The sequence below is a fragment of the Stenella coeruleoalba genome (genome assembly GCF_951394435.1).
Source record: "Stenella coeruleoalba genome assembly, chromosome: 12".
NCBI lineage: Eukaryota > Metazoa > Chordata > Mammalia > Artiodactyla > Delphinidae > Stenella > Stenella coeruleoalba.
Genome location: NC_137158.1, coordinates 37151477 through 37167050, shown reverse-complemented (window position 1 = coordinate 37167050; position 15574 = coordinate 37151477). Strand labels below are relative to the sequence as shown.

The following is a 15574-nucleotide window of genomic DNA, read 5'->3' as shown; positions in this document are numbered from 1 at the left end:
AAGAAATAAACTCACACATATGTGGTCAATTAATTTACAACAAAGGAACCACAAATATACAATGCAGAAAGGATAGTCTCTTCAATAAATGGTGTTGGGAAAACTGGAGAGCCACGTGCAAAGGACTGAAACTGCACTACTACCTTACACCATACAGGAAAACCAATTCAAAACATTGAAAACTTGAACATAAGACCTGAAATATAAAACTCCTAGTAGAAAACATAAGCCTTAAGCTCTTTGACAACGGTCTTGGCAATTATTTCACACCAAAAGCAAAGGCAACGAAAGCAAAAACAAAAGCAAAAAACAAATGGAACTGTATCAAACTAAAAAGCTTCTGCACAGCAAAGGAAACAATTAACAAAAAAGGGAACCTATAGAGTGGGAGAAAATATTTGCAAATTATCTACCTGATAAGGGGTTAATATCCAAAGAATATAAAGGATTCATACCAGCGAAAAGCAAACAAGCAATCCAATTTAAAAATGGGCAGAGGCCATTTACAATCACATCAAAAAGAATAAAGTACCTAAGCATAAATCTAACTAAGGAGGTAAAAGATCTGTAATCAGAAAACTATAAGACACTGATGAAAGAAACTGAAGAGGACACAAACAAATAGAAAGACATACCACGTTCATGGATTGGAAGGATTAATATTGTTAAAATGACCATAGTACCCAAGACAATCTACAGATTCAATGCAATCTCTATCAAAATGCCAATGGCATTTTTCACAGAACTAGAACAAATAATTTTAAAATCTGTATGGAAACACAAAAGACCCTGAATAACCAAAACAATCTTGAGAAAGAAGAATTGAACTAGAGGAATCATGCTCCCTGACTTCAGACTATACTACAAACCTACCATCAAAAGAGCATGGTACTGGCACAAAAACTGACACCTAGATCAATGGAACAGGAGAGAAAGTCCAGAAATAAACCCACACACGGTCCATGAATCTATGACAAAGGAGGCAAAAATACACAATGGGGGCAAGACAGTCTCTTCAGTAAGAGGTGCTGGGAAAACTGGACAGCAACATGTAAAACAATGAAATTAGAACATTTTCTCACATCATATACAAAAATAAACTCAAAATGCATTAAAGACCTAAATGTAAGACTGGAAGCCATAAAACTCCTAGAAGAAAACACAGGGAGAACACCCTTTGACATTAACTCTAGCAATATTTTTTTGGATCTGTCTCCTAAGGAAACAAAAGCAAAAATAAACAAATGGGACCTAATTAAACTTAAAAGCTTTTGCACAACAAAGGATACCATTGACAAATGAAAAGATAACCTACTGAATGGGAGAAAATATTTGCAAATGATACGATTGAGAAGGTGTCAATATCCAAAATATATAAATAGCTCATACAACTCAATATCAAAACAAACAAACAAACCAAACAATCCCATTAAAAATGAGCAAAATACCTGACTAGACATTTTTCCAAAGAAGACATACAGACTCACCATTGCTAATCATCAGAGATATGCAAATCAAAACCACCATGAGATGTTACCTCACACCTTTGTGGAAACTGTTCAAAGTTTTAAAATATATTACAGATGTATATAGCATTTGTATATAGTATTTTACTTAGAGTAATGCCATCAAGGTCCAACCATGTTGCCACAAATGGCAAGATTCCATTCTTTTTTATGGCTGAGTAATAGTCCATTGTGTGTGTGTGTGTGTGTGTGTGTGTGTGTGTGTGTATGTACACGCACGCATATATTTCACAAGCTGAAAAAGATACTTAGAGAATGTGAGATAACAGGAAATATATATTGGTCTTTGCCCCTGGTTCCTGGCACAGAGCTCCTAAAACCCTTGTAATTTCCTAAGTGACAAGAACACTAGAAGCACCTCTTTTTCTAATATCAGTCTTTGACCTCTGTTCTTGACACAGGGCTCCTGAAACCCTTGTAATTTCCTGGGTGATAGGAGGGTCTTCTGTTCTAATGAGGTGACACTGGGTGGGCTCCTGGATGGCTCCTGAGTGAGGGCTGATCACTGGAAAGACCAAGCTATGATTAGAAGCTTGGAATTTTCAGCCCCACTCCCAGTTTTCTTGAGAAGGAAAAGGGGTTGACAATCAAGCCTATGTGATGAAGCCTCTGTAAAATCCCCAAAGTACAAAATGCAGAGGGCTTCCAGGTTGGCAAACATATCCACATTGGGAGGGTGAAGCACTCCAGCCCACTGGGAACAGAAGCTCCTATGCTCGGGACCCTCAAGACCTCACTCTATGTATCTGTTTATCTGGCTGTCATCTGTATCCTTTATCTGCTGTTATCATAACCTTGATAAACTGGTAAATGTAAGCATTTCCCTGAGTTCTGTGAGCTGCTCTAGCAAATTAAACAAACCTGAGGAGAGGGTCGTGGAAACCTCTGATTTGTAGCCAACTCAGACAGAAGTTGCGGGTAACCTGGGTTACTTGCAACTGGCATCTGAAATGTGGTGGGACAGCCTTGTGGGACTGAGCCCTTAACCTATGGGACCCGACATTATCTCCAGGTAGACAGTGCCAGAATTGAGTTAAATTGTAGGACACCCAGCTGGCATTGTGGAGAATTGCTTGGTGTGGGGAAAAACCTCCACAAATTTGGTGACCAGAAGTGAAGCAGTCTGTGTAAAAGTAATGGAGACACACAGGAGAGAAACATAATATGGAAGAACTGAGTTCTTCCCAGCATAGGAAAGAGGAAAACTGAGATTTTTTTTCTAAAGAGAGAAGTTAGAAATCAACAATAGCAAATGAACATCTCAGTGGAAAATAAGCAAAGGACAAGAAACATGCAATTCACAGAAGAAAAAAACAAAAATGAAAATTAACATATAAAAATATATTTAACCTTAGTCAAAGGATGCAAAGAAAAAAAGTAAGCTGCATTTCTTAACCTATGTAATTGGAAAAGATTTAAAAGATGACATTATTCAATGAGCAGTCTCAATTTTAAAGGGGTTGTACATTGGCCCTAACCATTTCTGAAGAGCAGTTTGGAAATAGATATCAAAATTTTTAAAGTGCATAGTTTTTGATCCAGATTTTTTCAGTACTAGGTATTTATCCCTTATGATATAATCAGACAATTTAAAAAAATGTACATATAAGGATTCTTACTATGGTGCTACTGATAAATTTAAAATACTGGAAACAGCCTAAATTTAACAATTAAATTAATTTAACATAGCCTTATTTTAAATTTTGGTACATTCACACAGTGGGAATTTATGCAGGTGCTGAAGACTAACATGGAATGTTCCACCCATACACTTCTAAGTGAAAAGAAATGCAAGTTTCAAAAATACTGCATATATATTATGATTCCCACCTGTAGTTAACATTTCCAGTGATTTTTTCATATTTGAATTTTCTGTAGTGAGTTATCTTTTCAAAACAGACAAAATAATAAACGTATTTTCATTTGAAAAAACAGGTGAGGTGTTAAGATGTACAGAGGGGCACCTCTGTCTGTTGGGAACTTCAACTTCCCATTTGTGGTCTCTGAACAGTCTGGTGGAAATAATGGTTGGGAGACTGTCTAGTGTGCAATACTGAAGGCTCAGTTAAGTATATTCTGCAGAGTGTTCAAGTTGCAAGATAGCCTATATTTCTGATAAATTCGATTCAAATACTCAGTGGTTGCATTTTATTTTATTGTGGCTAGATTTAATAACATAGTAAAAATATAAATTAAAATTTTAGAAATCTTTTCCAAATACAATAAACTCACAGGCTAACAAGGTAAAATGATTACCTGTCTCCCTTTGGTTTTCTTTTTTGTAGTGTCTTCCCTTTGGGTCTTCTTTCACTTCCTAAGCAGGGGCTCCCACCAGGTCCTGTTACCCGTATTGATTCAAGGCCTTTGGAAGATTTTTTAAATGTGAACTCCACTGGTTCTCCTTCTTTTAGGCTTCTAAATCCTTCCATGAATAATTTGCTCTGAGAAGAGCAGGGGAGGGAGGGAGAGAGAAAGAGAGATCATGATTATTAATGCTTTATAAATTATCTCTGTGATTTTAAGATTAACACAGCAAGATATCCCCAGTTATTCACTGCTAAGTATAAAATCTTTTTTTTTAAAGTTCAGTGAAAGGCATACCATTTAAAAGTTTCCTGTTGTAATGCTGGCAGTGGGAGAATAAACTAATACCGTTTTTAAAGGAGTTTGGCAATACTTACAAAAATTTTAATGTGTATATTTTTTGACCCAGCAATTCCACTTCAAGTACTCTCCTATAGACATACTCACACAAAGGTCCCTCCACCCCCATCACACACAAAAACTTATATCAAAATTCACTACGGCACTGCTGCCTGGTAGAAAAATTACAGCTACCCTAAGGTCCATCAATGGGAAACTGATGAAATAAATGATAGTAGAGGTATATAATGTAACACTATTGAGCCATTAAAAGGTCTATATGTATTAATGTGGGGAAGATAAACATGTAATACTGATGAGTAAAAAAAGTAAGGGTAAAGAACAGTGTGTCTACCATAACACCATCTATGTAGAGAAGTGTTTAAAAGATACATGTTTACTTATGTAGCAATGGGGTCTGGAACAATCGACAGCAAATCATGAACAGTCATTTTTCTCTAGTCCTTTTTTGGGAAAGTGGGGAAGCTTCTGGATACACACATTATTGTGTTGTTTGAGCTTTTTTGTAATTTGAAAGATACTTAGTTTTTACCAAAAAAAAAAAAAAAAGTTTCCTGATTGGAAAAGTGTAACTTTGGTTACAAATAATTGGCTCTTTCGATCTAACTCTTCATCAAAGTCAATGCGCCAATTCAAACTATATTAAAATAAGTAAATCATTCTAATTTTATTTATTTCTTCAAATCCCCTTGTGTACATCTTACAGATCTAATTTTGAGTACGATGTAGTTCTTTAGGACTTTTCTGAATTTGGGGTCAAAAGGAAGCAAATCTGAATATAGTAGGTAGGAGACCCTGGTTCAAGTCCAGTTCTTTAAGAAAACAGGCATGCAACTTTGAATGGGTCATTTCTCTCTTTTCTGTTTAATCTGTAAAATTAAGGAATTTGAGTTTCCCCTCATGTGTTCAAAGGAACAATGGTCCTGAAAAAGATTCCATGAAAAAAGGATCTGGTGGTCAAATAAGTTTGTGAATTGCTACACCTAGTTTATTCTTAGTTGGATCATATTAGCATATTAAAGTCTCTGAGATTTCATACCCTCCCCAACCTCCACTGAAATAAAAATCTTGTTTAACTGTGTTTAACTCAGGAATTTCCCGACCTAATTGATCCCAGAGACCTTTCTTTATAACTACAGATGACTAACATACTTAGGGAAATGCTGGACCAGAAAAATCTCCACCCTTCCCAAGTCCATGACTCTAAAGGTAGGTAAATAATTACATATAACCAAATAATTACATGGAAAAGATAAAAACAACACTTCAAATTTCAATGCAAAAGGAGACTCTTCATTATGAAAGTAATACGGCACATGAAAACAGGGGTTTCAACCAGTTTCTAGTGCAGGTCGTCTGACACTGAGAAAGCCTGCACGGGGAAGTGGCAGCACCTTTTCTGCTCCCTGATGCTGTGTAGGAATTAGAGAAAAAAAAAAATCACAACTGCCTACATGCTGTAAAATTTTTTTTAATTATTGTTTTTAAAGCTTTATATAATATTTCCAAATCTTCTATTTTTTTCTCCTAAGCTCTCTCCTCACTAATTATAAACAGTCCTTTGCTTTCATTTCCTTTCTGACTCCCTACTCTAAAAAGTGCAGATTATCAAATCAGATGAAGTGGCGCATAGGGTCAACTACTGCAATTAAGAGAAGGGAGGGATAGCAGTTTTAATTAGAGCTATCATATGTTCATGCTTTGTTTCTATAATCAAAATTCTGTCACTTATTTCCTCATAGTTCCTAGTGTACTGGCACACTTGATTTCATTTTCCATTATTACAATTTTTGATAGGTATCATTTGTAAGTGAACTGCATTTCTGAATCTAAAGTAAAATCCTGCTCTCTGGCTATTCTTCATGATATTCTGAAAGAATACGTTTTCCCCCATTCTGTCATATACTCCCCTCCTTCCCCAAATGAGTACATAAGGCAATTTAGATTCACAGTAATTGACAATAATAATAATAATATCCGTAAGAAACTATAATGGCTTTGCAAGAAAAGGACAAGAATTCACAGAGAATATTCTATCTTTGCTATTACACCAAAATTGCTGCTACATAAGTGGGAAAGATTTGTTAAAGGTGGGGACTTAGCTTATTTTATTTCTTCACAAAAATCAACTTCTCTCCTTGCCTTGGCAATTTTTATTAAAGGTGCCCCCATTTTTCCAGTCATACTGGTTCCAATCCTTAGTTTTACCCAACCATTTACTGAATCAGGTGCATTCTTACTTTCATCGGCCCCAACCATTTCATTGGATTGCCACTGCCCTACTTCTGGTCCTAACTATTTCCTACCTGGATGAGTGTAATAGTTTCTTCATTGCTATTTCAGCATCAACTCTCCTCCCTACTCCTTAGCATCTTCCACACCTGCATATCTTCTCTGAATAAATCTTAGCCTGTTGGTCTCCTGTCTCAAAAATCTACAATACTTCCCTTAAATTGTAGGTAAGACCACTCATAATGTTACCTCTAGGTATATTTTCCACTTCCTTTCCCATTACTCTAATAAAGCTGGCTGACTCGTACTTCCCTAAGCACATTTCACGTTTTCTCATCTCTGTACTCCAACTTAGGCTGGTGGGGATGCATTATTCTCTTAGTCATAGCTGTCTATCAAAATCTTACTCAAGATTCAAGGCATAATTCATAGGATCCTTTTTGCAATCATCCTCAATTGCCCAAGTTGGAAATTCCCTCCTCTTTCACTTAATTGATTCTTGTATATAGTTTTTATAATATACTGCTGCGTAATGCAGATATCTGTGTATGCCTTACTTTTATTTGCTCTTTTGGATTTTTCTTCTCCTGAAGGTCAGGGACTGTGATATATATCTTAGTATTTCCCAAAGGACTTAGCCTAATGCCTGCAAACAACTATCATTCAATAAGTACGTAAAAGAATCATAGATTTAGCATCAGTAAGATCATTAATCATTATTTAGTCCAACTCTCACTTGAAAAAAAAAGGTGGACTGAACTCTAAGGGGTTAAGCTCATGTCAAGTCAAATTTCCCAGCTCCTACTTCTGCTACATAAAATAACTTCTACTTTTAGTGTCAAGGTGACACTGTGCATGATACCTTTGGAATAAAATGCTGATAGGATTATAATGGTTCATGGTAATAACGTTATTCTCTGACTCCATTCAGAAGTTAATATGGATCTATTTTTCTTGTTCTTCCTTCTTCCAATATTCTCTAATCACTCTCATTGCTATGCCTCACAATTCATGACGCTCTGCCTATGAGAACCAAGAATGCAGATTTATGTAGATTTTTGCCCAATCTACGTGTAAGACTTTCATAAGGCGAGACATTTGGTGTTTGGGCTTACATTGTCATCTGCAACATTTGTTTGGACAAAATAGATTTTGTTTCTACAATTTATCTTCTACAGGAAAGAATCGCAATTACTGAATGAATAAATGAACAAAGGAATGACCAAATGACTGTAGAAGCATTTAGAAGCTGCTGACATGCCTGCTAAGATATCAGGCACTTACAAAGGGGACAGGCCAACTTTGAATGTGCACATATTAAGTTAACTCATCTAACACCTTTAATTTGTGTTCCTCTTCCTCCAACCAAATAAGGCTCCCCTTTCTCCCACTTCCCTTTCTTCCAAAATTTAAAATTCATTTTGGAAAAAATTTATTTCAGAATTATAAAAATACTGACTCTCAATTTCCTTGCTATATTCCTTTTCCTCCTCCCAATCATTTTTTTTTTTTTTTTTTTTTTTGCGGCACACGGGGCCTCTCACTGCTGTGGCCTCTCCCGTTGCGGAGCACAGGCTCCGGACGCACAGGCTCAGCGGCCATGGCTCACGGGCCCAGCCGCTCCGCGGCATGTGGGATCCTCCCTGACCGGGGCACGAACCTGTGTCCCCTGCATCGGCAGGCGGACTCTCAACCACTGCACCACGAGGGAAGCCCCCCCAATCATTTCTTTTATTTATTTTTATTTATTTTGGCTGCACCACGCAGCATGTGGGATCTTAGTTCCCCACCCAGGGATCGAACCTGCGTTCCCTGCAGAGGGAACTCAGAGTCTTAACCACTGGACTGCCAGGGAAGTCCCACCTCCCAATCATTTTTAAATGACTTTCAAAGAATGACAGGAACATGGGAGTCAAACGACAGTGGTCCAAATACTAAACTTTATTTGCCAAGTATTCTACCCGAGGTTCCCATTAGTGATGAGATTACTTATCTCTTTTGGCACGTCTTTTTTTCTCTCCAACTCGATTAGAAAACCAATAAAGTGTTGCTACAGTTTTATACTTGATTCTCCTTAGAAGTAAGAGTATATTTTCTTCTCTAGGAAACATAAGCTGACTTCCAATTTAAGATGGCAGGCTGAATAAACATGTCTCATGTTCCTCTTTAAAAGGCATCAAAACTACAATAAAATAATAAAAAGAAATAAATTCACAATAAGGAAGAGAATAAGGGGGATGCCCTCAAGAGAAAGCAGACTTCAAGAAATTTCTGGAAGTTAGAAAGACTGATGACTGGTCAACTGAGTTGAAGGAGCCATACCCTAGGAAAGCTAATAAAAGGAGCCGCAGAAGTAGGAACCAGCATTCTTAGCAGAACTCAGAGAGACTGTGCTGAGACACTACATGTACAACGAAAACAGAAGGATTAATGGAAAGTTTGTATATGGACTAGATGCCCGTTTCATTTTCCCACCCCTATTCCCACCTACACATGTGAAAACAGGCAAACAATACCCCAACGCAAATAATGTGAGGCCCTTCTCTTAAGAGACTGAAGGAAGTATCTAGACAACTTGTGAAAAATTGGATCCTACACACAAACCTCTATTCATTCCGACAATTAGGAAGCCACAGGTGCAAGAGCTGTCTCCCTACCCACTCAACCTTAAATCATTCCTATCCCTCATTCTTACCCCTCATTCACATACCTGAAGGGTCAACCAAGAATCACAAAACACGCAGCATAATGAAGAAAAGCCAAGATAAATGAGGGAACAAAAGAAATTTTATCCACCACCTAATTAATATCTCTACAGATACTTGAGACAATATCAATAAAACAAGAACAAAAACAATCAGAGAATTTTAACAATACTCTCAGACAATTAAAAAAAAATTGAGTTGGAAATAAAAGTTTAGAAAATCTCTCGGCACATAGGATAAATGGATCCCCTCAAATGAAATATACCCAAACCTTGGATTAGAGGTCCTGGGAAAGAAAATACAGAAGATGGAGGAGACAAATTATTAGTATTAAATGAATAGTATGAGAAAATTTCCCAGAGCTAAAGGGAATGCCAAGGAGAGGCCTATACTGGGTGAAGCATATTTTATGGAATACATATTATGGAAGCTTTTACACATGAGGTACATTTCTCCTTGCATGAAGAGAGAGTGAGATTTCAATGGAGAGTGAAAACAGTAATCCAAACTGAGCTAATGGCTTAACCTTATGCTTGTACAGCAGGATACTTAGCAGATATCTGGGGAAGGGAAAAAGCTTACTTTAAGTATATTAGTGTGAAGAGGGTGACCATAAATGAGGCTGGAAAATGCAAGTTAGAGCCAGAAAATGGAAATTATTTATTGATATCTTAAGCATTTTATTCTGTATAAAATAAACACCTACTGATACATTTTGCTTTCATAAGTTGCAAGATCAAATCTGTGTTTTAAAAAAATATCACCTTTTTGGCAATACCATGGATGCGTGGAGACATGAGGATTGTATGTCTGTTACAGGGGATGCCTGTTACAAGGTAACTGTCATAGTCTTAGCAAGAGATGGTTACAGACAAACTAAAAATGAAAGGAGGAACTGGTTTTGCAAAATACATTCTGAGCCATACATATCACCTGCTATAAATTATTACTTGCCCCACGGAAAAATTTATTGGTAAATGGATAGTGATGTTGTACAAACATCTTTGCAAGACTGCTCCAAGTGCTTCATCACAGAAATGATTATCTAACACTGTCGGCTGGAAGACAACAACACTAAAAATCAAAATCTGGCATTTTTTTTAACCACCACTCCTTGAACAGGCCAATTGATACCTCTTTTTATTTTTTTAACATCTTTATAGGAGTATAATTGCTTTACAATGGTGTGTTAGTTTCTGCTTTATAACAAAGTGAATCAGCTATACATATACATATATCCCCCATATCCCTTCCCTCTTGCGTCTCCCTCCCACCCTCCCTATCACACCCCTCTAGGTGGTCACAAAGCACCAAGCTCATCTCCCTGTGCTACGCGGCTGCTTCCCACTAGCTATGTATTTTACATTTGGTAGTGTCCATGCCACTGTCCCACTTCGTTCCAGCTTACCCTTCCCCCTCCCCATGTCCTCAAGTCCATTCTCTACGTCTGTGTCTTTATTCCTATCCTACCCCTAGATTCTTCAGAACCTTTATCTTTTTTAGATTCCATATATATGTGTTAGCATACGGTATTTGTTTTTCTCTTTCTGACTTACTTCACTCTGTATGACAGACTCTAGGTCCATCCACCTCACTACAAATAACTCAATTTTGTTTCTTTTTATGGCTGAGTAATATTTCATTGTATACATGTGCCACATTTTCTTTATCCATTCATCTGTCGATGGACACTTAGGTTGCTTCCATGTCCTGGCAATTGTAAATAGTGCTGCAATGAACACTGTGGTACATGTCTCTCTTTGAATTATGGTTTTCTCAGGGTATATGCCCAGTATTGGGTCTATGGTAGTTCTATTTTTAGTTTTTTAAGGGACCTCCATATTGTTCTCCATAGTGGCTGTATCAATTTACATTCCCACCAACGGTGCAAAAGGGTTCCCTTTTCTCCACACTTATTGTTTGTAGATTTTTTGATGATGGCCATTCTGACTGGTGTGATGTGATATACCTCATTGTAGTTTTGATTTGCATTTCTCTAATGGTTAGTGATGTTGAGAATCCTTTAATGTGTTTGTTGGCAATCTGTATATCTTCTTTGGAGAAATGTCTTTTTAGGTCTTCTGCCCATTTTTGGATTGGGTTGTTTGTTTTTTTGATATTGAGCTGCACGAGCTGTTTGTATATTTTGGAGATTAATCCTTTGTCAGTTGCTTCGTTTGCAAATATTTTCTCCCATTCTGAGGGTTGTCATTTTGTCTTGTTTATGGTTTCCTTTGCTATGCAAAAGTTTTTAAGTTTCATTAGGTCCCATTTGTTTATTTTTGTTTGATACCTTCTTGATAGTTGACTTACTCTAATGATAACAATAGACTTAAGTGATTCACTTCATTGTTAGGCAGAATAATAAGAATATAATTAAAATTAAGTTGTAGAAGAATTTCAGTCCAATAAAGCTGGGTGATACAGATATGTTAGAAAAAAAAATTCTGGAATATCAGGTAATATTAGGAGGCTAAAGAGCTGAAAATTCAAATATATTCTGCTTTTCAATATTTTAATATATTTTTCTGAGAAAGAGTATTTTTTTCTAAGGTATCAGTGGAAAGATATACAATGAGTGAAGGGCAGTTAATTAGTACACAATATGCAGCAGATATATTACATAATATACATGAATAATGGTTAAGACTCTTAAGGACTATATGCTTTTTTAAAAAAAATAAACTTGTTTGTTTGTTTATTTATTTATGGCTGCGTTGGGTCTTCGCTGCTGCACACAGGCTTTCTCTAGTTGTAGCGAGCAGGGGCTACTTTGCGTTGCAGTGCGCGGGCTTCTCATTGCGGTGGCTTCTCTTGTTGCGGAGCATGGGCTCTAGGCATGTGGGCTTCAATAGTTGTGGCACGCAGGCTCAGTAATTGTGGCACACAGGCTTAGTTGCTCCACAGCATGTGGGATCTTCCCGGACCAGGGCTCGAACCCATGTCCCCTGCATTGACAGGTGGATTCTTAACCAATACGCCACCAGGGAAGTCCCCAAGGACTATATGCTTTTGATCTACATGTCAAGATACCCCAGGAATCATTAAGCCTGAGGTATGTATAAGAACACAACAAAAATATCACTGGACTAGGTATTAGGAGGTCTGGGACTTTAGTCTTGGCTCCAACAACTAATGTGTTACACAACGATAGACAAATTGCTTACAGTTGGGTGGGTCTCCTTCTTTTCTTTCTGTTATAGAACACAAGTCTCTATCCTTTCTTAAAATACGTATTTTTAATTCTATGACTTCACTCTATGTAGACAGAGATCAAAATGAACGAGTAACTATTTTTTAGTCAATGCTAAAATTTCCCTTTACGCGTTCTCGAGATTTTAGTCCTTACTTAACTCAAATCCCTTAAGAAAATAGAAGCTAAAAGAAATATGGTGGCCTGGTAGAAGTCAATGTTTACTGAGCTTTATGTAAATAGATAAAATCCAGTTTAGCCCCAGTCAAATTACTAAATTTCACATAAATAGGATTAAAAGTAATGAGATTTTTATACTTTTCTTGATATTGAAGTAAATCCTAACTAAGTCCCTTCATCTGGCCTGTACTTCAAAACTGAGAAGAGTACACTAAAACTGGCAAAACTGCTGGAATGGTATTTAAAGTGACATAATGGAAAGCAGGCAGGGATTAAAGTTGGATTTCAATACTGGTTTGAATCCTAATCCTACTACTTACAACCTCAAACTGCATGACCAGAGACATGTTAAAAAACCCTGTGCTCCAGTTTCCTTATCTATCTACTGGGGATAATAATATCTTCAAGGAATAAAAAATATCTACTACAGTTATTGCTAGATTCTAAATAATTAATATAAAATGCCTAGAACAGTGCTTAGCAGACTGAGTAGCAGCTCAATAAATGGTTTATACTATTTTTGTAAGTATCCAGGTCTGCCTATGGGAGAGAGGTAAGAGAAAACAAACAGGTTCAAGAACCTATTAAAAACAGGCACTGTCTGCACTACAGTAAAACAGCATGGTACTGGCACAGAAACAGACATATGGATCAATGGAACAGAACAGAGAACCCAGAAATAAACCCACATACCTATGGTCAATTAATCTTCAACAAAGGAGGCAAGAATATACAATGGAGAAAAGACAGTCTCTTCAGCAACTGGTGTTGGGAGAGCTGGACAGCCAACGTAAATCAATGAAGTTAGAACGCACCCTCACACCATACACAAAAATAAACTCAAAATGGCTTAAAGGCTTAAATATAAGACACGACACCATAAAACTCCTAGAAGAGGACGTGGGCAAAACATTCTCTGACATAAATCATACCAATGTTTTCTTAGGTCAGTCTCCCAAGGCAATAAAAATAAAAGCAAAAATAAACAAATGGGATCTAATCAAACTTATTAGCTTTTGCACAGCAAAGGAAACCATAAACAAAATGAAAAGACAATCTACAGACTGGGAAAAAATATTCACAAACAATGCAACCATCAAGGGCTTAAATTTCCAAAATATACGAATAGCTCATACAACTCTATAACAAAAAAAAAAAAAACCCAATCAAAAAATGGGCAGAAGACCTAAAGAGACATTTCTCCAAAGAAGATATACAGATGGCCAATAGGCACATGAAAAGGTACTCAACATTACTAATTATTAGAGAAGTGCAAATCAAAACTACAATGAGGTATCACCTCGCAGCAGTCAGAATGGCCATCATTAAAATGTCTACAAATAATAAACACTGGAGAGGGTGTGAAGAAAAAGGGACCCTCCTACACTGTTGGTGGGAATGTAAATTGGTGTAGCCACTACGGAAAACAGTATGGAGGTTCCTTAAAAAACTAAAAATAGGGGCTTTCCTGGTGGTGCAATGGTTGAGAGTCCGCCTGCCGATGCAGGGGACACGGGTTCGTGCCCCGGTCCAGGAAGATCCCACGTGCTGCGGAGCGGGCTGGGCCCGTGAGCCATGGCCGCTGAGCCTGCACGTCCGGAGCCTGTGCTCCGCAACGGGAGAGGCCACAACAGTGAGAGGCCTGCGTACCGGAAAAAAAAAAAAAACTAAACTAAAAATAGAGTTGCCATATGACCCAGCAATCCCACTCTTGGGTGTATATCTGGAGAAAACTTTAATTCTAAAAGATATATGCACCTGCTATGTTCATAGCAGCACTATTTATAATAGCCAAGACATGGAAGCAATCTAAATGAATGGATAAATGAGATGTGGTATATATATGGAATACTGCTCAACCATAAAAAAGAATGAAATAATTTGCAGCAACATGGATGGACCTAGAGATTAAGAGATTATCATACTAAGTGAAGTATGTCAGACAAAGATAAATACCATATATCACTTATATGTGCAATCTAAAATATGACACAAATGAACCTATCTATGAAACAGAAACAGACTCACAGACATAGAAAACAAACTGACGGTTACCAAAGGGAAAAGGGGTTCAGGGAGGGATAAGTTAGGAGTTTGGGATTAGCAGATACAAATTGCTATATATAAAATAGATAAACAACAAGGTCCTACTGTACAGCACAGGGAACTATATTCAACATCCTATAATAAACCATAATGGGAAAAAAACCCACAGGCACTGCCTGAATGCTTTCATTTGATCCAACCTACCCTTACCCCTGACACCCACTTGGCAAATGTCTGCACATTACTGAGTTTCAGTTTAAACACGATCTCATCTTCAAACTCTTTTGTGACATTCTTGAGCAAAATATAGGTACTTCTTTTTAATTATATATGGTATACTTCACCGTTATAACACCTACCATACTGTAATTTTTCATTTACATCCCCACACCTAAAACCATCCCTGAAACACAGCGGGTGCTCAGTATATATTCAAGGCAGAGGAAGAGAATCAGGGTGGTGGGGAGCAAAGGAAAGAGGTGGGGAGGAAGGACAAAGTAGTGTGACTTTGTCTCTTTTAGATGAGGACACTGAGAGGTCAAATCTGATTAATGGTAGAGCCAGGACTCAAAGCCAGATCATTTGACACCAAAAGCCCTTGTATACCATGATGCCTAGTGTAACATTCTCCAGAATATTTCAATTGTCCCTCAACACCAAGGTCTCAACATTAGGTTTAGAATCTTGAAGCTGCAGGCCTCTGGCAGACCTCCCTACCCAACTCAAGCTCACCTTTTACCCCTTAATTGTTCTGCTTAACTCTTATTAAAAATTTTCTGTAAAACTTCTTAGCTGATACATTGAATTGTAAGTATTCGACCCTTTTATTGTTGGACATCTTATTTTTATTGCATTCCTTTGAAAATTAGAAGTACTTAATACATGATGGCTAAATTAAAAAAATTTTAAATATCACAAATGAATCTAACGTTCAATGATATTCATATTTCATCAAACTGAAAGAATCCTACATTTCTTTTATATATTAATAATTATTATATTATATATTATAGTACATATTTAGATTA

The 15574-nt window shown here is 37.1% G+C and overlaps 1 protein-coding gene across 4 annotated transcripts in view; it reads right to left on the bottom strand.

The window, feature by feature from the left end:
• The window catches only part of LIN28B (lin-28 homolog B), a 133561-nt gene that overhangs the window by 49182 nt on the left and 68805 nt on the right, over nt 1-15574 (bottom strand). For all 4 annotated transcript variants that reach the window (XM_079939802.1, XM_079939804.1, XM_079939803.1 and 1 more), the window contains one exon: nt 3783-3967. In XM_079939802.1, the coding sequence (XP_079795928.1) occupies nt 3783-3967 (185 nt within the window). The remainder of the gene's footprint in view (nt 1-3782; nt 3968-15574) is intronic.